The sequence below is a fragment of the Balaenoptera musculus genome, chromosome 10, assembly GCF_009873245.2.
Source record: "Balaenoptera musculus isolate JJ_BM4_2016_0621 chromosome 10, mBalMus1.pri.v3, whole genome shotgun sequence".
NCBI classification, from domain to species: Eukaryota; Metazoa; Chordata; class Mammalia; order Artiodactyla; family Balaenopteridae; genus Balaenoptera; species Balaenoptera musculus.
Window position 1 is genome coordinate 35568900 of NC_045794.1, and position 24793 is coordinate 35593692.

General features: G+C 39.1%; 1 protein-coding gene across 3 annotated transcripts in view; it reads right to left on the reverse strand.

The window, feature by feature from the left end:
* Positions 1-24793, reverse strand: part of NELL2 (neural EGFL like 2) — a 357101-nt gene that overhangs the window by 136798 nt on the left and 195510 nt on the right. For all 3 annotated transcript variants that reach the window (XM_036866748.1, XM_036866747.1, XM_036866749.1), the window contains one exon: positions 16068-16193. In XM_036866748.1, the coding sequence (XP_036722643.1) occupies positions 16068-16193 (126 nt within the window). The remainder of the gene's footprint in view (positions 1-16067; positions 16194-24793) is intronic.

The following is a 24793-nucleotide window of genomic DNA, read 5'->3' on the forward strand; positions in this document are numbered from 1 at the left end:
AACTTAAAATCACTCTTGATTCACGCAGCCATTTTGATTGATAAATCAAAATACTACTGGGGCACAATTTTTGCCTCCCTGAGTGGCCTTATCACTTAAAAGCTTACAAATTTGGGATGGTACATAAACTTCTTTGGCTTCAGTTCCTTCATATGTAAAATGGGGCTGACAATAGTGCTGATCTAAAAGATGGTTAATAAGATTAAATGAAAAAATGCATATAAAGGGTTTAGCACTGTATCCAGCATATAGTAAGCACAAATAAATGTTAGCGCTTGTTATTATTAGCACAATGTCTTATGTCTAAGTGCTCAATAATTAGTTGTTTAATGAATGCCTGGCTTTATGAGTTCTGCTGGAGAGGACGTAGTGAACTATGACAGTGCACATTCATTCTAATCCTCTAGAAGGAATTTGAGCCTACTAGAAACCAAAGGCATTGAGGAAGACGCCAAGGAGTGGGTAGCAGGTACCTTATACAATGCTACCTGGGACTAGCTCTGATACAAAACCTAATGGCCATGAACTTGAGAACGGTGAGACTCAGAGCCAAAATTCACGAATGCATGTTTGGCTCACATAGTTATGCTCTGGGGACAGTTTTGCTTTCCTTAAAATGAAAGAAGAAGGCTTCCCTGGTGGAGCAGTGGTTGAGAATCTGCCTGCTAATGCAGGGGACACGGGTTCGAGCCCTGTTCTGGGAAGATCCCACATGCCTCGGAGCAACTAGGCCCATGAGCCACAACTACTGAGCCTGCGCATCTGGAGCCTGTGCTCCGCAGCAAGAGAGGCCGCGAGAGTGAGAGGCCCGCGCACCGCGATGAAGAGTGGCCCCCGCTTGCCACAACTAGAGAAAGCCCTCGCACAGAAACGAAGACCCAACACAGCCAAAAATAAATAAATAAATAAATAAATTTTTTTAAAAAAGTTAAAAAAAATTAAAAAATAAAATAAAACCCAAACTTTAAGAAAAAAAGAAAAAGAGACTAGCCAAATGTGCTTTCCTCTCCTTATTTGAATAGGATTCCTCCACTTACAATAAATGAGAACTTGAGCAAGTTACTCAACCTCTCTTCTCATCTATGAACAGGGATATCTCCTGCATGAGATTAAGTTAATTAAAATGTGGAAAGCGTTCACAAGATGATAGCTATACGTTCCATAGAAATGCTATCCAGCTCTAAGACCTATTCTTGAATTCTGTTGATAAAACTACTTCTGAAAACACCAAAGTGCACTGATTGTGTGAATGCTTTAGCCAATCACTTGCTTGCTCTCGTTCTAATGGAGATAGGATACCAACTTTAATTAATTGATTCAAGAAATATTTATTAAATTCACCAAGTTTTACTCTGTGGGTGTGGAGATGAAAAAGACATAAAAGCCTGTCTTCAAATAACATGTATAATTCAATGGGGGAAGACAGATGTGTAAACAACTAATTACAGAAGTAAACAGATATAATTAAGAGCTACAGAAATGCAGATGAAGAAATCTATTAAAATATCATGCTGTGACTAAGAAGGTGAATACTAAATCCACTTGAACTTCATGCCATTAGCTGCTAAATTAACTCACACTTTCTAATGAGAAGACTCAAAGAAACTTCATTCAGGTGAGACCATGTTCACTGACTCACAGAAGGTGAGTAGCATTTCAGTAAGAAAAAGGGAAAGAAAGCTATTTTGGCCAGTAAAAACTACATCAGCAAAGACATTCTTCGAGAATGGTACAATAAAACCTGCCACAATGGGATAAGCGGGGTCTAAAAATCTAATTGAGTAAGACAAAGGTAACAATGAGGTTGATGAAAATACTACTTTTATTTGGTTGCCCAGTTGCTGTGTGATACATTGCGTGGCTGGAAGGGGAGCAGACAGGGGCTGCTACTCCTGGTTCTCAGCAATTTAGCGGGTCAGTTTTCTTGGCTGAGACTAGAAGGGAGCAGGGGAGTCCGCTGTGCAGGTCACTATGTTTGGATGCAACCCTGTTGTGCGGGAGAGGTGTGCAGAAGCAGACAGGGATGGTTATAGGGCTAGACTCTGAGATTGACACATGTTGGGAGCATTGAAGCCTTCTCCTGCTGGAAGGCTTTGGAGCATGCTCTCTGTCGAATCCTTACAAAGTTAAATATGCTTTGAATTGAACTGCTGAAGTCTCAGATGATCATAAATCAGTAACTTCCTACTTCCTTTCTTCCTCCCAATACCCTAAAAAGCTAAGACCTTTGGTTCTTCCAGGTGGAGAACGGGACTGGAGCCAATTACACCACAATTTGTATTATAGTGTAGTACCGTATCAAGTTTTGCGTTACAGTGTGGTACCTTGTCAATTTCTATAGTCGTTTTGCAAAGCAGAAGAAGCCTGTGGCTTGTAGAAGGATATAGTTGGACATGAAGCTGTGAAGACAGACTGCTTTGCTAAGCTGTGTCAGTGTTACCCTCTGAAGAGTGAGAAGTCACTGAAGTTTCTAGAGAAGGAAATGACTGCACAGGATAGGAAGACAAAGCTGGTGACAAAGTTGAGGTAATAGTGGAGAGGCAAAATATTGCAGACAGTGAGATAGCCAGTAGTACATCTAAAACGTCCAGGTGAAAAGCAATGAAGGTTTGAACTGAGATAGTGACAGTGGGAATAATAACAATAACCATACCATGTTATGTTTTTATAATGCTTTGAAAGGTTTTCAGCCTTCTTTTACTTATAGTCTTATCAGAGAACCCACATCAGCTGAGAAGTAAGGACAATATAGACTTCCCTCTCTGTCTCTCTCTCTGTCTCTCCTGTCCTCTCCACCCCTGCCCCACTCTTTGCCTATCCAGCACCTCAACTGCTTGTCTGTTTTGAAAACATCTTCCTCTGTGTGAGTCTAGGTAGGAGGCAGAGCACCTCTCCCACCATGGAAGCCAAAAGAAGGCAAGACATTTATCCCAGCCAACCTCCTGTCGCTTGGCAAATACACGGCCGTGTGACATAAATTAAAACAGCTACATGCTTCTGCCCAGGAAGTCTGAATGTAGAGTGGGTGGCTGGAAAGCAATGGGATAGTTAGCTTTCATGTTCAGTGCTGTGTGTCCCCAGCAGCAGGGGTGACAACATCTTATAATTGCCCCTTCCTGAGAAAACTGTTAGAGCTTCGAAGCCTCCAGAGGTGCCCTGGTCTCTGAACATTTTCCAGACGGCTTCTCCAGCTTTATATGTTTTCTCTGAGCCACTTACACTTTTCCAGGAAATCCCTTTAAGCTTAAGATAGCCAGAGTTTTTCCTATTACTTGCACCTAACAGCGCTGACTACATACAAACAAATCATATTTTCCCTGTTTGCTGACAGGAAACTGAGATGCAGAAAGGCTGACAGCCACCTGTGGTCACAAGGACAGTTGGTAGGTAACCACACAGGGCTCTCTGCCCCTCTGCTCTCTTAGTTGTTTATCACCAGACTCGTCAGATTCTACATAGAAATGTGGAGAGCTTTACTGCTAAAGGAGGGATAATATCACTAATCGTTATGTGTATAAAGAGAAGCCAAACAAAATCAAAAGTATAATTAATATCAACCAAGCTAAAGCCAACAGTCCCTGGCCCAGCTCCTCTAGCAGAGGACTTGCAAATGGTAACAGCCTCTTTCGCTGATTAACTCACAGTGAAATCCTGCAAACTGAATCTAGGTGTTATATTCCCTTAGATAATTACATTCATCTCCTTAGAAGCCATTGACTGCTACCCCCTTTTGTAAAATATTACCTCTATCAGAGAATAGACTGGCCATTAGAAAACAACATTTATTATTCAGAACAGTTTCACTTCCATGGACTTTTTCTAGTTTATCAATAAATTGTTAGTGTTTTTTAGTTCTAAACAATTTGTTCTGTATAAACTTTGCAATGAACTCAATTTTTAGGAGTTTTAAAAATTGGCCAACATTACACTAGAATGGCATATATATTCTGCTTGTGATATTACTATTTAAGGTTATTTAATTTCACAAGGAAAACCAATACAGATGAATTCAAAATTTACTGAAGTGTCTGATGGTTCTCCTGAGGTTTATTTCAAGGTGACTTATGGATTTGGTAGGAACATGACTCATAAAAAAGCCAAACCTTTGACATTATTTCTATATTAAAATCTCTATGGCTTAAGATGACCATATTTATGATCACTTTAATACTATAAATCATAGGTTGCAACTGAAAATACTCTAATTCATGAGTCAGAGAGATAAGGTAAATGGACGAGGCAGACTGGCTATAGGAATTCTGAAAGTCAAACATCAGTTTTCTTACTGGAACTGCTGAGTCTCAGGGGCTGGGAGATGAGGACTTGTGATGAACTAGGGAGACCCTCTTCCCCTAAGAGGGTTGCTACTATTCAGCTGCATTTGACAGCTGAGGTGCAGTGATGCAGAACGAGAATTAATGGGGAACAATCTGGAAATCTGGCTGGAATTCCACATTTTCATAATGAAATCTTTGACTGTTTAAATGTTCAATCATTAAGATGTCCCCAAAGCCAAATATATTGCCTCTGAGAGCCAATTTTGGTCACTCTCAGATATAGTCTTGCTGGCATGGCGCCTTCCTGAATGAAAAGGTCATTCTCGACATCCCTGCATTCCGTCCCGAAGACCTATGGTAGCAGCATTCCCCCAACAACTAAGTCTACACATGCATTTTTAAAAGAGTGTTTTCAAAGTTACCGTCTGCCGACTTTCTTCATATTATGAAGTTCAGAACCTTTTTAAAAGTAGGCAGATGGGAAATGTATTATGTCATCATTGGATTTACTGTGTTTGGGTAAATGTATAGTCTATTTCTGCATAACTTTGTGTGTTTGTATCGATACATGTGTTTGTGTTCATTAGACTAGGAAAATGTTTTTAAAATAACGAGCACCCTAAACTTTTACACCAAAAACCAAATATGAAAAAAGCAACTCAATCATTAAAGTGAGGAATTTGGACATAAATATGAACTGGATCCCCTCTCTATTTAATAGACTATCTTTCTAACTCTCCCCACAAACATCAGACTTGCTCCAGTATTACTGGAACTGAATTGTTGCTCCTCAACAATTAGAAAAGAGATGGGAACTGAGAATCATTTTTTAAATACAGTTTTGGACAATTCAACAGTGTTAGCTAATAATAATATTATATTAGCTTTCTATTATCACCATAACAAATTACTCTCAACTCAATGGCCTGAAATGACATAAATTCATTATCTTATAGTTCTATAGGTCAGAAGTCCGACGAAGCTAAAATCAAGATGTCCAGAGGGCTGCATTCTTTTCTGGAGGCTCTGTTTGTTGATTTTTCCAGCTTCTTCAGGTTGTTCCTCTAGAGGCTATTCCAGTCCAGGGCACCCCCTTCATGTTCAAAGCCAATAATATTGCAACTCTCTGACCATTCTTCCATAGTCACATTTCCCTCTGACAACAGCCGGGAAAAGTTCTTCTCTTTAATGAACTCATGTGATTAGATTGAGCCCACCCAGATGATCCAGGATAATCTCCTCATTTCAAGGTCTTTAACCTTAATCAGATATGCAAAGTCCCTCTTGCCATGTAAGGAAACATATTTAAAGGTTCTGGGGATGAGGATGCGGACATCTTTGGAGGGACATTATTGTGTTTACCACAACTGGTAACGATAATAACTATCACTTCTAAGTGCTTACTATGTCTCAGCTGTCATGCTGATGACTTTGCATGCTTCGTCTCACAAGACGGAGGAGATATGGGGATATATGTGTACATACAGCTGATTCACTTTGTTATACAGCAGCAACTAACACACCATTGTAAAGCAATTATACTCCAATAAAGATGTTAAAAATAAATAAATAAAAATAAAAACAACGTATAAAGTATGTAATATTATTGCATTTTAAAGATGAAGAAACTGAAGCTAAGAGGTTAGATGAATTGCTCAAGATCACAGCTAGTAGACAGCAGAACAAAGATTCAAATCCAAGAAGTCTGAATGAGCTAGTATCCGTACACTAAAACGCCACAAAATATTCATGGAGAAGAGGGGCCCAGGGGGGAGATTAAGATTTGATTTGGACCAGCTAAAGAGAGAAGCTCTATGGAACTCTTAGCCATTTCCTGTCTTTTTGGTTGTTGTTTGCTGTTGTTGCATTTCCTAACATTTAATGGATATGTATGTGCAAATCTATTGTATAAAAATGTCTCAGGTAGTGACTTAATGGTTATGATTTTGTTCTAGAAAAATTCTAAATTCGGTTCTCATTAGGACACACTGAAATTATTCTTTCATGGGGTTCCAAGAACACCGACAAAGCATTCTGTCTTCTTTGAAATGAAATATCCTATCACCTTGATTCTAGCTCTGCATTGATTGTTAGAAGTATCATCAGTTTAATAATCAACTTTTCAGCAAAAAAGAAAAGTAACATAAAACAAAAACAAAGCAAAACATGGACACTTCAACATGCACATCTCAATTAGAAGGTGCACAGACTGAGTGAAATGTTTTAGAAACCATAAAATCTTAGGTTTATCATAAATTTATCATAAAATCATAAAACCATAAATTCTTATCTTAGAATTTCCACAGGGTTTTCTGGCTTTATCTCTAACAATTCCATTCACACTAAACTTGCTATTATACAACAACCCATACTTTTGTACCTACTCTTCCTTCTTCCTGAAATGCCTTCTCTCATTTCTTCCTCTCCTGAAATGTCTGTTCATCCTTAAAAACCTCAATTTAAATGTCACTTAGTGATGCCTGCCCAAAATTGGGCTTAAACCAGATTACTCACTGCCTCTTCTGGGGTGGCCACAGCTCTCTGCACATTCCTTTGTTACAGAATGTACCACAGTGTACAGTAATGATCTATTTATACCATCTCCATGTATTAAATCAGACAATAACCCTACTATGCACCCAGATCAAAGCTCTGGTGTCAAGAAAAGTGAAAGAAACGTGTGACATATCATGAATTTTTCACAATCACACACAGTTCTTACACAATGAATTTTTACTACTCTTTCATTACTCTTAACCTGGTGCTCTTTATCAGTCCTTAGCTGAAGCAGGTTAGTTAACTACTGATAATATTTAATGTCTGTCGTAGGCAGCCTTTAAGATGGTTCCCAGTGATCTCCACCTCATGATAGACATGCCTTTGGGTAATCCCCCTCTTTAGTATGGGCTGGACCTAAGTGATTTTCTTCTAACCAATATACTACAGCATAGGCAATAGGATGTCATTTCTGTGGTTAGGTTACAAAAGATGTTGGTTCTGTCCTGCCAGCAGGCTCTCTCTCTGACTGGCTTTGATGAAGCGAGCTGCCATTTTGGAAAGGACCACATGGCAAGGAGCTGAGGGCAATCAACAGTCAACAGCCAGTAAGGAACTGAATCCACCAACAACTACAAAGGTAAGGTTAGAGAAAAACCCTTCCCCAGCCCTGGTGGACACCTTGATTGTAGCCTTCTGAGAGACCCTGCAGGAGAGGACCCAGCTATTCTATGCCCAGACACCTGACCCACAGGCTGTGAGACAATAAATGCATGCTGTTTTAAGCTGTTTAATTTGGGGGTTATTTGTTATGCAGTAGTAGATAACTAATACAATGTTAGTCCCTCTGATAAAAGAAATTAGTTTAAGCAACCTCTTATTTGGTATCAGAAGTTATCTGAAGAAAGTACCAATCACTGAAATACGTGGCAACAGATAGACTAGTGAAGGCACTACCCAAACAACGAGTGAGGCTCTGCCATTCCCCAGCAGAGGCACACAGGAGAGAGGAGGCTCTGGATTTGAGAGAGGAAACTCACCCTCTGAGCCCAAACCCATGACCTGAATGTGACACTGCAAAGGCACCTTGGGCTGGGGAGAAAAGGGGAACACCAAGACAGGGCGATGTCACCAGGTGGATACACATCCACTGCAAGATTAGATCAGCAGTAGAGCCAGACGATGAACTCTGTTGCATGGAGCACACAGTGAAGAGGCACAAGGAAAGCCAAACTTCCATTCCGGCTAACATGTCAAAGCCAACAATAAAGGAAGAAAGTCAAAGGCATCTATTAAACCTCCACTTCAATAATCCTGTCCTCCACAGGTGTCTGTTGCTAAGACACCACTATTATTACACTCCTGGCATGTATAATCTTTTTATTCCCCTATGTGAGTTTTCAGCTCTGTGCTCTTCACATAAAAATCTCATAATAAAACTCAAACAAGAATCCATTTGGGACAAAGGTGAATTCAAGTTTACCAACCAAGTCAAAGCAAGTGAGGCTGCCTAATGAGGCGGCTCCCGTCAACTCAGTGCTCACATGAGCTTGCACAGAGGCAAGCTTGTGTGGACACACGCCACCGGGTGCTTGGATCAAACCACGGCCGGGCTGGAGGTCAGACATGGATACGAGGGCTGCGCTGAGATGCTGCATAAAGGCTTTGACAAGCCTGGAAACTGCTACATGGGTGCTGGTGTGTGACCCCCACTCACTGACAGATTCAGATAGCACAGGCTCTTTTCCAAGCTTTTCATCTTGAAAAAGGGAATTCGGCTCCCTAAGCCTTTGAGCCTGTTCCATTTTGAGCTGACTGCTAATTGTATGCGTGCATATATGTGTTTCAGAAAAGAGATAAGCACATTGCCTTGGCCTCCACACTCACTGTGCAGACGGGTCTCACTTCTGTTCTCTGCAAGTTTTCCAAACATGGTCTGAAGTTTTCTAAACATTAACCCTTCCTGGTAACCACAGTACACATTCTTCTAGAGAGGTTTTCTTGATTATGTTTGCTTAAAAACTGCTTTTCATTATTAATTCTTTGAGTCCTAAGGCTTGGTATTTTAATTTGCCTTTGTGATCATGTTTAGATGTTCAAGTTACTCAATAATAATTACACAGCATAATAATACATAGCAAACTACAGGAGATGAATGACACAGCTTTTAGCATTAGAGGCCGTATTTAAAACCCCAAATCTGACTTTTCATATTTTATGAAATATGCCACAGTTGTATCATATTTTGTAATGCTGATTCCAGAAAAAGAAAATTTGGAGTGATTGCTCATAAAAATGCAAAAGTCTTTCCCAACTGTCATGGCAACTAGTAGCCAGATGGTAGGATTGTCTGATTGCTGATTGTGATTCTTTAGAAAAGAAATCCACATAGAAGCAGCCAGGCTCATAAAATCTGCCCTGCTTGAGAACTGACCAGACTCACTAATTCTTTAGAGGCCATAGACTCTACTCTGGGTAGATTAGTGTCCACAGTAGGGCCTGGATGCAGATATCTAGCTCCAAGCCTCCCCATCTAACACTCATTCTCAAGAATAGGAGGAACCTCCCTGATCCCAGGAAGTACAACAAATCCTCCTATGGAAGGATTTTTTCCAACTTCCAGAGAGAGTGCTATTCAGTTACACCAAGGTTTCTCTTTCTTTTTTAAGCCCCTATTCACAGGTACATAATAAGTCAGTTGACTAAATAAAAACACGTTGAATCCATTGCTCCAGCAAGGCTATCTAGTTATAATAATAATAAAACTAACTCCATTGAAAAGTAACCAGAGAGAAGTGCCCAGTTGAAAAAATCCTAGGGAAAGAAGACATTTCCTCAAGAGGATCACTTCTCTAATCACAATAGAAACAACAACAATAATTGTAGCTAATGTTTATTAAAGAGTTCTTCTGTGCTAGGCATTTTACTACAGATAAAGAGACAAGGCTTTTTATAACTAAAATGACTTTGTTTATTTAGGAGTTTTGTGAGTGCTGATATGCATATTTTCACTTCCTCTTCTTTACCATTGTTCTCTCTGATCTGTGCCTCTCCTGGCCCCCTACCCTCTCTGCCGTTGTCCACAATATTCTTACTTCCTTCACTATTTATATACCGGTAATTATCATGGTACACACACAATGAATTATCTACCTTCTTCCGTACTTGTGATTTTGATAAACCCACCGAGAGCTATTTTTAAACAGTTGATAATAAAGTTATTGTACATCCATACAATAAATTACCAGCTTCAATTTCAATTCTTTTTGGAAGACTGCAGAATGAAAAAGTATACTGTTATGCTGCCTTTCCAAAATATCATCTCTTTAAGAACTTTAAGCAAATTACCTTTTCTAGCATTAATTAATAGGGAACTTCAAAGAAACACACAAAAAGGAGACAGCTATTTGAGAAAAGGCCACGCCTGGTTTACAACGGACTTAAAATCTTTGCTCTGGTTGCCCAGTAGTAAATCCTCTGCAACCTTCTGTGCATGTCAATAGCATCCAAAATTCTTGAAAACGCTAGAAAACCAACAGTAAAAAAGCTCGACAAATAGGATGGTAATGATGATTTTTTTTAAAAAGTCAGTATTGACCTTGTTAGAGAAAAAGAAGTAACTACAACGAGAACATAAAATGTAAGTGCTAGGAGTATTCGATGCTGTAAAAAGTTAAGTACTTTAAGAAGTAAAACTCCTTGGGGAACACCAGAGGAGGCTCTTTGTTTAACAACAAAAATCAAGTATCCAGAAGGATTTCTTGTGCTCAGATACTTTGTGGACCTTCTGTGATATGTGACATGGGCCAAAGCCTGCATTAGAAGCTCTGGAAAAACGGAAGCAGTCAGGGTCAATGGAAAGCATACTGGGAAGGCATCAGGATAGCATAATTTGAGAGGCCCTAAGAAATCCCCTCTGCCACCTCTGTGAGGTCTGCGATTTTTCCACCTGTTAAGCTAAGAACAGGTTCTTTTTTTTTTTTTTAATTTATTTTATTGAAGTATAGTTGACTTACAATGTTGTGTTAATTTCTGCTGTACAGCAAAGTTATTCAGTTATCTATCTGTCTATCTATCTACACATTCTTTTCCATCCTGGTTTATTTCAGGATATTGAATATAGTTCCCTGTGCTATACAGTAGGACCGTGTTGTTTATCCGTTCTATATATAATAGTTCACATCTGCTAACCCCAAACTCCCAATCCATCCCTCCCCCACCTCCCTTTCCCGTTGGCAACCACAAGTCTGTTCTCTATGTCTGCGAGTCTTAAGAACAGGTTTTTGATAAGAGAAAGGAGAGGAAAGAACTTGGGGGAAAGTGGGCCTTACTGAGAAGGGGTCCCTTTTGTGGCCAAAGGCCAATAGAAGGACACTGGGTATACCTCAAGAACTGAGAGAAGACATCACTATACAAGGCCTAAAAGAAACCTGGAGAGGAAAAGGGAAATTAAAAAGAAAGTGTACATCCTACAGTTTTGAGTGGGTGACCCTAACTTCTCAACCTTGGCACCACTGACATTTTGTGTCATATAATTCTTTATTATGGGGAGGCTGTCTTATACTGGATGCCCTGTGCAGGATAAAGATTAATGACTCAGTTGGAAAGTAACCAGAGAAAAGCTCCCAGTTGAAAGGGTTCCAGAAAAATAAGACATTTCCTCAAGAGGACAGCTAGTCTAACAATATTATAGGATGTTTAGCATGTCTCTGGCTTCTACCTATCAAATGCCAGTAGCAACCCCCTTTCCCCACAGCTGTGATAACCAACAGTGTGTCCAGACATTGTCAAATAACCTCTGGCAGGTAGGAAGGCAAAATCGCCCCTGTTGGACAACCAGTACCCTAAAGGATGAATTTTCTCCCTAAGTTGGGCAAGACCTTTTCCATTCCTTGGTGGTAGACTGGTCCACCCTTCCCATTCTCCTGTTCCCACTCTAAAAAACTACACAAGAGGGGAAGATTACAAGCTCATCAACACAAAAAAAGAATGAGAATTCTGTTTTTTAGTTGTAATACTCAAAGCAGAGAGATATATCGGGAAGATCTGAAATGAATGCCTTTTCCTTCAGAATATTTTTATCCTTTGATAATTCCAAAATTCTTGATCCCATCTTTATTTCCAGAGCTATCTTATTCTTTGTCCATTACACAAGACTAGTTTCAATATGAGCTGTCTAGTGAGACTCAGAAAGATTTGCCCAATTTAATCAGTGCTTATGTGAGTGAACCAAGAAAGGCATTAGTCTAGATAAATAATAAAGACACTGTTATGCATGAAAATTAAGTTATTTTTGAAATCAGAGAGATGGAAGAATGGGCTTCTAACATCTTGGCTCATATAAACCAAACCCTTTTCCTTCCCTTCCCTCTGCCTTTTCTATCCTTTCTTTCCTTCTTTCCTTCCTCCTTCCCTCCCTCTCTGCCTCCCTCCCTTCCTTCCTTTCTCTTTTCTTGTAGGTATAACCATGCTTTCCTCTAGAATAGGACAGGATGTGAGAAGGACAGAGATGATGAAGTATTAACTAGAAAAAAAACACCATCACTGGAAGGAAAATTATATTAATGAGTTCAGAAGAATATAAAGTGCTGCATCAACACTTTATCAAGAGTATAAACTATGCAAATGGTGCAACTGAGTCATCAGTGAAACTGCATAATAGAGTCAGAGGCCCAGAAAATGGCAATGTCTATTTTTTCTACTGACTTCTGATTTAGAATTATTACTATATGATCTGTAGGGGAAAAATTCCTCTTGGAGTTGAAGCTAATGAAGTGAAACTATAGAAACGCAGTTTAACTACTGAATATTATAAATTGAATAATGCAGTTCTGGATAAAGTATGAATCTTTTCCCCTTACTTATTTTTGTGTGGTTGCAAATTAAACCAACGGTGACTAATGTAAGAGCTAAGAATAAAAAGTCTTATCCTCTGTCCCCCTTTTGCTTCTCACTAACTGTATGCCCATAGGTAAGGCAATTAATCTCTCTGAGCCTCAATTTCCTCATTTGTAGAAGTTAGGAAATTGGATTAGATTATCTGTAAGAATTCTTCCATTCCAAAATTTTCTCATCATGGGAAAAATATAACTCAAATTATCTGAAAGTGAAAGAAAAAAAAAAAAAACTGTGCAATTCTACCAGCTGTGGAAGGTGATTACCCTACAGCATACATAATTTCTATGCCAGACTACAGGGTTATAAAAGCAAAAAAAAGGCTTCTTTTATTGATCAAAGTTCTTAACTATAAAGTAACATGTATTGCCTTGGATTCTTCCTTAAATTAGAATGTCTATGATTAATTTTCAGATGGGGTAAGCATGTTTGAGAGTCTGCTGGGTACAGTGTTGACAATGTCACTTGTGACGCTATGGCAGGGTGCTCTTCAATAGCAAAGAGGGGCAGGGATACAGAAGCAAAGCAAATTCAGAACTTCAAGAGCTCAGTCACAAACATCAGAGAATGGCTCTGCAGTGGTGTTTTGACATTTATTCTGGAAGGCCTACTCCTGCAAGTATGTAAATGTCCGTTTCTAAAATTCAGAGAAAATAAATCCCAATCTTTATCAGAGATATAAAGTCCTACTCTGGTCTTATGAGAGCTCTTGAAAAGGTACAGCCTAGATGCCTTCAGCCATAAGGCAAACCCACATCATAGAGGAGCCAAGCCTTCTTCAAGCCTTCTGTGCAGATGCTAATGCTAAAGGGTAGAGGAAAAGATTCAAAGAGGGAAAATTTAAACATTCATTGCCTTTACAGGAACCTTAAATATGTGCTGGCCCTGCAGGGTTTAGCATAAAATGTTGTGTCAAAGATCACCTGACTCTGGAGGACAAAGTAAAATTCACTCATATTCCCAAGAAAATCCAACTTTTATGTACAGACGGAAATTCTCAAATTTGCAGACCTACTCAGAGTAGGTAGAAAATTTCAGGGCAAGAAAGTCTCTCTTCTTTAAATGGAAGCATAGAAATAGTGGTGCTAGTTGGAAATGCTGGTGCATCATTAAGGAAACACATTCCATCATCTGCCAGATCATGAAATTCCTGGCTCTGGCTCCTTAGGCAAAAAATCATGGCCTGAACAGCTTTTCTTAAGATGATTTTGGCCTTCCTTGGTATTCCTACAAAGGGACACTTCATTTTTATCATTAGATACTTTGAAATCTTAAGGGGAAATTCTCCGTAAGTAGTCCAAAAAAAAACCCCCCAGCAATTTGTGGGATTTTATTTGGAAAGAAAATACACTGGGAGAGGTAAAGCCAAAGCAGAAGATGCTCTGTAAGGGATGACAGCTAAACTAGTCCTTGGATTTATAGCCAACAGACAGGCTCAGGATGGAAATGAACCTCTTGAAAATACCCTCCCCCAAGAAACACTCCTCATTCAACACTAGGCCAAATCTTGTGTTGTGTACTCTTCCTTACTCGTCTCTAACACTTTTTAAGATTGTAAGAAAAACAAAAAGAATCACTAGGAAGTACAAAAATATACAAAGCTTTTTAAGTCTCTAATGCCGAAGAATTAGCAGACTCCTTGAAAATTGCTAGCACTCTTATTTTTAATGAGTACATCTCGAAATATCACTCAAGTAGTTTTATCTTAGTTTTTTTGTTTTGTTCTGTTAACCATTACATTGGAATGCAGATTTATTGATATTACCAATACTACAGCAAACTGTTTATTTTATTCTTCATGTATTCATTAAGACGTGTTCTTTTATATTCCTTTTTTATGTTGAAAAATATCTCCATAGTGCTCTGTCAGGATACTTTGCCACTCAGTGTGATTACATTTTTTCTAAAGAAAAAGTGCAGAATTGTTCCCATAATGTGGAAATGTTTAGGATGAACTGACAAAAAAGCAAGAATCTGTAAACCCATTGGCAACTCTATGTTAAATATATTTTCTACCTTCAGAATATCTTTGGTTATTCTCCATAGACTGAGAAGGCAATTCTCATTACATTTTATTTTCATCATTCTGTTTTTATATAAATGCTACACTTGAGTTTAGAGGAAGGACGGTCCCTTTGCTCTAACTAATAAACAGGATATCAAGTCTAGACAGTCCCCACTTAGAATGGTTCGACTTATGACTTTTCAGCTTCATGATGGTACGAAACTGATAAACATTCTGTAGTAAATGTACTTCGAATTCTGAATTTTTATCTTTTTCCAGGCTAGTGATATGCAGTATGATACCTTCTTGCGATGCTGGGCAGCAGCAGCAAACCAAGTGTAAACAACCGATACACTTAGAACCATTCTGTTTTTCACTTTCACTACAGTATTCAATAAATTACATGAGGTATTCAACACGTTATTATAAAATAGGCTTTGTGTTAGTTGATTTTTTCCAACTGTAGGCTAATGTGAGTGTCCTGAGCACGTTTAAGGTAGGCTAGGCTAAGCTATGATGTTTAGTAGGCTAGGTGCATTAAATGCATTTTCAACTTATGATATTTTCAACTTATGATGGGGACATAACAGTAAAAATGACAAGATAACACTTTAAGTGCTCTCCAGTTTTATGATTTTACATGTTTTTCTAAAATATCGTACGTATATGTTTCTTCTATTTAAAAAAAAGCCAAAAGAATGTTGTATTTCACACCCACATTTCTTCAATCCCCATAGGCTGCAAGCTACTCTGTTAGCACCATTTTCTTTCATATTCTACAGAATATGAAGTGAATAGGTTGTTTTATCCTAGGACCAACTACAGACATGACTAACACTCGAGATATCCCTGAGGAGGACTCTGGATGGTACTGACGGGAGTGATATTTCATAGCACAAACATAAGCAAAACTTCTTTGATGTAGATACTCCACTGTACTCCCCAGAGGCATGAAGAAGATTTTCCCATTTCCTAGCACTCCACGGATCTATTTCTGAAAACATTACATTATTTATGTCATTATTCCTCTATTCAAAAGTCAACTGTCATGTAAAGGAAATATTATTTAAGGGTGTTTCTCAGATTTGCCATAGAATTCACACAACTTTTGAGTATAAATACTATTTAAGTATAAAATTAGTAAAATATTGATTTTGTTCCTCAGTTTATATTTCTAATAGGAATTTCTTATCCAGAGCAAGGAGCTAGCCCTTTCCTTAGAACAAATTCAGAATTAACTACCAAATCAAGAAGATATGCTTTTGCTTATAACTTGTTTTGTTGTAAGGGGGTATTTATGGCACACTTCTCCAAACACTTAGAGTTAAAAAGGAACTTTTAAAAGTAAATTTAAGGCATAGAAAGATTTTATTTCACAAATAGTCACTGTTTACCTGTGCATGAATAGTCATCAATTCGGATGTATCCCGTTTTGCAGATGCACATGAAGGAACCTGGGGTGTTGACACACATCGTGTTCTCACGGCAGTAATGGCGCCCGTCAGCACACTCATCAACGTCTGTGAAGAAAAAGTAGGGCAAAGAGGTCAACAGTGGCCAGTATTCTAGAGTTTCTCTATAATTTTCTTTGGTGGGGAGAGGGCAAAAGTTACTAATTGAAAAGCATTTTTAAAATGTATTCAAAGTATCTCCTTTAGTAGAAACATTTGAGGTTCAAATGACAGAAATTATACCATTTTTTCCTAAAAGCTCTTGCTGGAGTTTCAAAGATGTCTTTATATTTCAACTTGCATCATTCTAAAATACATCTGAAAATATCAGTCCATTCATCTACCTTAGATAGAATGTTTGATAAAACGAATCAGAAAGTAGAGACTGGGCTGCCTTAGAATCATGGACGTTTCAATCACTGAGCCGACCACATATTATTTTTTGATTCACTGGCTATTCTGTACACTTGGGGAGACCCTACAAGAGGTAAATAGAATATTCAATACACACCAGAACTTGAAAAACTTCACTTAAAGATATGAAACCAAGAACATGTAGTTTATTAGAGATACGAGTAGAGATATAGCTATACCAGTAAGTGTTGAACAGAGATGAAATTACAATCTAGAGCCTGATAGAAATGAGAAGCTGTAAAATAGCAAAACAAGATATCATATTGAAGAGCTTCCACAGTAATTCACACACCAAGTTTTGAGTGTAGAGACTTGCAAATGCTAAGCCATAATAAGCACTAGTACTAATTGGGAAGAATGTGAATTTTAACAATAAAACTGTCCCCATTTTATAGCCCCTCTCTGCCTGAAACATAAAGTATTTCACAGGTATTTTATCATTATGTTATACTCTTCATTAAGGGCCTTAATGCATTGACCAGGCAAGGTGCTTCTCCTCCAGAAGTCTGCTTTCTCAAATCCTTGTGGTAAATCCACAAAGTAGCATTGACCTCATTTGTACTATTAAAAGAAAGGGATCAATTACAGGAGATAGCCAGGTGACCCAATACTACAAAAGTCATGCCATTCATATAAACTCAACTATGTTCTCAGTCCTGAGAGTGTCAAAAGAAATAGCTGACACAGTCTCTCGGGGGGCTATACTTTAGAGCTAGAGGGACGGATGAAAATACTGAGATTTAGAGAGACTCAATTTTCCATTCAACTTCTAAATGAAAGTCAACACAGTAAATTACAAACATCTTAGCATACAAAGCCCCTCCCAGTTTGGCCATTACTTTCTGGCTTTATATTCTATGGCCTCACTCCCTCTTCCCTCTCAGTGTTCTGGCCACACTGAGCTTCTGGTCATTTCTTGAATGGGCCACACTCTTTCTTACTTATGTGCTTTTGCATATGCTGTTCTCTCTTCTATTTCTCTCCCTATCACCACCCACAGTGGATCTTGTCTACCAGTAGATTCACCCTTCAAGAATCTGTTTAAATGTCTCTCTGAGAAAACTTCCCTAATGAAGTAAAATGCTCCCTATGCTGTGCTCCCTTGGAACTTTGTAAATGCTTCCATTATAGATATATCCATTGTACCTTTATTAATTTTTGTAAGTTTCTTTTTCCAATAAGTCAAATATACTCTTGAAGGGTAGGGATCATCTATTTGTGTTTCTTAATTCTGGCTACACATTATATTCATGTGAGATGCTTTTTAAAAAATTAGTTTTTGTGCCAACTCCCCAAATCCCACTCCAAATTCTTATTTAATTATCTGTGGTGCAACACAGACATAATATTATTTTTAATCTTCTCTATGAAGAGTCTAATGCAGGGGTCAGCAAAAATTTTCAATAAAGAGCCAGATAGTAAATATTTTAGGCTTTGGGGGCCATAAGTTCTCCACTGCAACTACTTAACTCTTGTTGTAGCATGAAGGCAACCATAGACAATATGTAAATGAATGAGCCTGACGATGTTCCAATAAAGCTTTATTTACAAAATAAGAAGTTGAATCAGATTTAGCCTAAAGGCCATAATTTGATGACCCCTTGTCTAATGCATAATCAGAGTTAAGAATCACTCAGAAGGACCAAAATGGAGGAGTAGGAGGACGTGAGGCTCACCTTCCCGCAACATCAAAAATACATCTACATGTGAGACAATTCTCATAGAAAATCAACTGGAAGCTGTAGAAGATCTCTTATACAACCAAAGCTGCAAGAAAGATCTCCACATAAGCAGGTTGGAAATTTAAAAAAAAGAAAGAGAGAAAAAGGCATCAGGACGGAACCAGCACCACGGAGAAGGATCTGTGAAGGAGAGAAAGTCCACACATAGACCCTTGTCCTGGGGAACCTCCTTTCCTGCTAAGAGGTCAGCTGGGATGGGTGGGGCTTGGACTTTGCTCCAGAGGAGTGTGTGCATGCTGGCTTGCTAGTAATCATGGAGGAGAGAGAGGGGATCTGACGGCTGCCACCTTACCACACTCCCAAAAGTCTGAAATGCGTGCTGGGCAGGGCCACTAGCGCTCGGTGGCTAGGTGCTAAATCTCGGGCAGAAGGGCCCTCACAGGGGACTCGTTCTAGCTGCGTGGAGACAGCCCAGATGGCCTAGGGAGTGGTCCATGCCAAATCTCAAAGCCCACTGTCAGCACAGCACACACACGGCAACCGTGGGTCTGGCATTGGAGCCATGATCAGTGCTCGCACAGGCGGAGGTGGGTCCAGACGTGGCAGACATTGTGGGCTCACAAGTGAAGGCGGCGGGTCTGGCCTCGAAGCCCATTTTCAGAGCTCACAGGGTAGGGGCAGTCTTTGTCAAGTGGCACCACAGAAATGCATGTCTTAGGCGGACAGCCCCTGGGGAGGAGGATACAGCCGTTCATTTCCAGAGGGAGCCCTCTGGTTCCACCCACCCCACACCACAGCTTGGAGCCAGATCTGGGGCACACAGGTCTTGGGAGAGGCCTGCCACAGAGGCAGCCCAGGCCCCAGGAAGCAGCATAACCATCTCGATTCCTGCAGCCACAGCACTCCAGCCCCCAGCACCAGCCCACTCCACACTGCAGCCTAGCACTAGGTCTGGGACAAACACAGTGGAGAAAGGGACGCACACAACCTTGGGCTGCTTCTGGGCAAAACCACAGATGCCTGCAGGGACAGCACATATGTTCCCTGGGCCTCACTTGCTTCACTGGTCACAACCTTTGGGACAGAGCAGGCAGGCGTTCAAGGGCAACAGAGCCTTATAGAACCTGGATCTCAGGGCTTCTAGTCCAAGAACTGTGGAGCAGACCCCACCCCTGACAGGGCTGTGACAGCCACAGAGTAAAGAGGAGGCCCTGTCCAACACTGCTGTGCAGTCTCTGGACACCACAATGCCAGTCACACTCCCTATCAAGGGGCTAAGAGCCAGCATTCTCTGAGGAAAGACGTGGCTGGCATCCAGATAAAAAACAGCCCTTGCAACAAAAATATTGGACTCACACAGTCTACACAGGGATGCTCCCACATGAAAACAGCCCTTTTAGATCACGGTAGATAATGGTTTCTCCTAAATTCATAGAGACAGAGAAAGTTAAGTAAAATGAAACAGCAAAGAAACTACTGCCAGTTGAAAGAAGAGAAATCCTCTGAAAGAACAAATAATGAAGCAGACCTCACCAGTCTACTAGACCCTGAGTTCAAAAAGGAGGTAACAAAAATGCTAAAGGAATTAAAAAAGATTATCAATAGAAATGCAGATCACTGTAACAAGGAACTAGAAACTATAAAGAGGAACCAATAAAAATTAGACAATTACTCAGCTAAAGACCTATCTAGAAGCAATGAATAGCTGACTAAATAACATAGAAGAACAAATAAGTGATCTGGAAGACAGAATAATGGAAATCACTGAATCAGAACAGCAGACAGAAAGACAAAGGAAAAAAAAATAAAAGCAACATACGAGATCTATGGGATAATATAAACTGTGGCAACGTACGCATAACAGGGGTTCCAGAAACAGAAGAGAGAGAAAAGGAGATCGAAAATTTGAAGAAATTATGGCTGAATACTTCCCAAATCTAAAGAATAAGACAGATTTCAAGGAATAGGAAGCACAGAGGGTCCCAAACAAGATGAACCCAAACAGACCCACACTAAGACATATCTTAATTAAAATGGAAAGAGCTAAAGATGAAGAGAGGATTCTAAAGGCAGCAAGAGAAAAACAAAGAGTCAGTTACAAAGGTACCCCTATAAGGCTTTCAGCTGATTTCTCTGCAGAAACTGCAGGCCAGAAGGAAGTGGCATGATACATTCAAAGTCCTGAAAGGAAAAAACCTGCAACCTAGGATACTCTACCCAACAAGATTATCACTTCAAATAAAAGGAGAGATAAAGAATTTCTCAGACATGCAAAAATTAAAAGAATACAGCAATTCCATACCTACCCTAAATAAATATTGAAAGGTCTTCTCTAAATAGAAAAGAAGCAAGAATCTACAGGAAAGGAAAAATCACAATAGGAAAGACAAATATATAAAAGGATTGAAGGTCACTTAAATAAGCCATTATATAAATTAGAGAAAAAAATTTTTTGTAAAAGCAATTATAACTACAATTAACTGCAAAAGGATAAACATGAAGACGTAAAATAGGACATCAAAATCACAAAACACTGTGGAAGGGTGTAAAAAAAATGTAGATCTTTTAGAATGTGTTTGAACTTATACGACTATCAGTCTAAAGCAAGTAGATATAGTTATGGATCAACATACTTGAAAACCAGGGTAACCACAAATCGAAAACATACAATAGATTGACAAAAATCAAACAGAAAAGAACTCAAGCATAATACAAAAGAAAACCATCAAACCGCAAAAGCAAAAACAAAAACAAAAAGAAAGGAAAAAAGAACTACAAAATCAACTGGAAAACCAGGTTTAAAATGGAAATAAGTACATTACTTTAACTGTTAATGGACTAAATTCTGTAATCAAACGACACAGAGTGGGGCTTCCCTGGTGGTGCAGTGGTTGAGAATCTGCCTGCCAATGCAGGGGACACGGGTTTGAACCCTGGTCTGGGAAGATCCCACATGCCGCGGAGCAACTAGGCCCGTGAGCCACAACTACTGAGCCTGCGCATCTGGAGCCTGTGCTCCACAACAAGAGAGGCCGCGATAATGAGAAGCCCGCGCACCGCGATGAAGAGTGGCCCCCACTTGCCCCAACTAGAGAAAGCCCTCGCACAGAAATGAAGACCCAACACAGCCATAAATAAATAAATAAATAAAAATTAAAATTAAACTTAAAAAAAAAGAAAAGACAGAGTGGCAGATTGGATAAAAAGCAAGAACCTACAACATGCTGCCTACAAGAGACTCACTTCAGGGCAAAAGACACACATGGATTGAAAGTGAGGGGATGGAAAAAGATATTTCATGCAAATGGAAATGACAAAAAAGCAGGGATAGCAATACTCATACCAGACAAAATAGACTTTAAAACAAATTCCATAAAGAAAGGTAAAGAAGGACATTATTTAATGATAAGAGGATCAATACAAGAAGAGGATATTACACTCATTAACACATATGCACCCAATATAGGAGCACCTAAATACATAAAACAAATACCAACAGACATAAAGGGAGAAACAGAGGAATACAATAATAGTAGGAGACTTTATTTAACATATCACTTATATCAATGGACAGATCTTCCAGACAGAAAATTAATAAGGCAAGAGAGGTCCTAAATGACTCAATAGACCAGTTGGACTTAATTCATATTTACAGGACACTACATCCAAAAAAAAACAGAATATACATTCTTCTCAAGCATGCATGGAGCATTATCTACTCCTGCTACTTCTGTATGTTTGCACTGGTCTGTAAGGAAAGTATCACAATCAATTACAGCCTAAAAAAAATCAAACTACAAGCACCCTGGTGGAATATGATGAAAACTCATTTGCTTCCAGAGTCTTAAGATCATAATAGGAATTATATGGGATTATTAAGGTGTTCAGCTGGATCAAAGGACTTTAACCCTGCCCTTCTGAGAGGGTAATGAGGAGAAGTCAATGTTACTGAAAACCACTGTATAAGCCCCCTGGGCTTAAGCTGTGAGCTGGAGGAATGGCCACAAAGAAGTGCGTGTACACAAAAGCATGAAGAATTTATCTTTGGAGATGAAAGAGCCAAGAATAATGAACATAACCCAGGGACAGCATCTTGGTTATCAAAAGGAAACACCACTGAGTACACTGTGACATCACCTCAAAACAAGAGTAGTTCCTAGTGAGAGATCATAGTTCCTGGTAGAGTCAAGGAAGTAGCTTCAGTGCCTGCAGCAGGACTGAGTCCAGCTGAAACAAGCATTAAGTACAGAAGACACTGTGCCTCTCTCCAAACACTACCCTAGAGAAGAAAGCCTACCCCAGCAGGAGTAGCCACCAAACCTGCCAAATCCAACTCATAAGTACGTATGAAGTAACCTAGACCCTTCCCAAGAACACTTAAGGAATGGGAACTTTGAGAATACTAAAGTCCTATGGGATGGGATGGAGAAAAGAGACAGTAAATTGGGGTAATTTCTGTTAATGTGGCTCTATTTACAGCTACAAGCTATGGAATATCTTGATTTGTAAGATGAATAAAGGATAATTTGTGAAAGGGTATGTTGGCCTTCTAAATACTGTCTCTAACAATTGCTCATTGTTAGGTCTACATCCCAGACTGTTGGGGGACATCAGCCTGTCCAATTTTCTCTTGCAGATGTTTCCTTTTTAAGCTGTCATATAGTCAGAGAAAATATATTCCGTAACATCTTACAGAAAGACCCAAGGGAACTTTTTGGCCAACCCAATTCAACATAGGGTTGTAAAGCAAAAATGAGGAACCTATTTAATATGAAGCCTTTTAGGAATTTGAGTGATTTGGATCACATAGGAATATAGGATTCACGACAAAGAGATATGAAGTGTCAGACCTATTTCCTGGAGCAGTGTTGTGAGGGGAAAAGAAGTAAAATGCCAAAAAACTATCATCGCAATACTGTATACCTAATTGCCAATTGCCTTTTTAAATTTCTCATGCCCCATCTTCAGGAAAGGAACTCTCCAAAGAGTCGCATTTACATACTAGAACTACAAAGCTACATAAACGTCATTTCCGTTTACATCTGCAGATACTCACAGGCACAAAAATGGCACAACTAAAAAGTAATCTGATGAAAAACATATTCAATCTTAATGCAAGGTATGTTTTAGTTCCAAATCCCAATTCAAAAACTCAATGAGTCAAATTCTTACAATTCAGTTCAATTCTCTATATATTTATTGAATGTTTTCTATGTCCAAGTCACTTTACTGGAGTTTCAGTCATACTGATAACCCTAAGGGGTAAAACAACAACCATAGGTGGATAGTACCATGGACAGAGTATGCTTCAATAGAATTCTCTATTAAGTGGGGAGAACAGCACAATATTAGAAAGGGCTGCTAGAAGGTAGCTTCCGGCCAGATGGAAAAATTCAAACATGGCTGGACACACTGTAGAGATTCAAGCAAAGGGTACATTGCTGAACCATGGGGCTTTTAACATCCTTTCCAAAATTCAGTACAAAGGGCGTTAAAGCATAAACCCTGCCTTAAAAGGACTTACAATCCAGGAAATAGTAATATCATCATCATTATCATCATTATCCTTTTAGGTGCCTTCTATGTTTTAAGCCTACATTTTAGAGAGTACTATCTCTAAGAGATTCATGGTTGTTTGAAAAGACAGTAGTGCATGGTCAAATAATTTCAGAACCATTATATTACTATCCTGTCCCCATTCCCCTCCTTAAAAATCACAATGTACATGAGCAAAGTACAGACTTTGAAATATCTAGTTGTTTTTAAAAAATCTTCATTCATTTATTCAACAAGTATATAATGGACATGAAACATGTCTATATACTGCATGAGGCAAAAAAGACAAACTCTAGCTGAAGAAATAATACTTAAATGATAATGTTATGAAGTGACACATACTGTCTATCTGAAACATACACCATGTGCATTAAATAGGGAGCAACCAACTTTTTTTTCTTAACACAGTGCCTATTTCTTCTGAGCACCATTTAATTCAGAACAGATTAGGGAATTTATATTTGGTGATACAAATGATTTTATAACTCTTCCCTCCCCCAACTTGAGGAGCTTATAATGAAATTAAGAAGCCAGGACATACTTACGTGAATAACAACATGAGGTCTTATATGCTAAGTGCCAAAAGAAAAAAAAAAGAGGAAGGTTGATGACTAAGGACAGAGGCAACCAAGGAATATGTGATGGTGTGGCAGGACTGAAAGTGGCTTTTGAAGAAGTAGGCTTAAAGTGACTGACTTGCACAAAGTTGGAAGGCGCTGCCAAAGAAGAGAGTTTCCTGTCAAACAGAGGTATTCAAAAAACAGTACTGTAAAGATTGAAGTCTGGTGTAGGCAGCAGAGATGGCAAAAATATGAAATATTGAGGAATGATGAACATTCCATTTGAATGAAGTTTGTGCAGGAAAAAACCGGAAACACTGTTATGGGATAGAAGACACATGCAAATGCACTTAAATGCCCAACAAATAGAAGAAAGGTATCTTCTTTGTTGTGATATGAAGACATTAAAGCATTTGGAAGGAGGAGGTTGGGGAAGCAGCATAGAAAAATACATCTC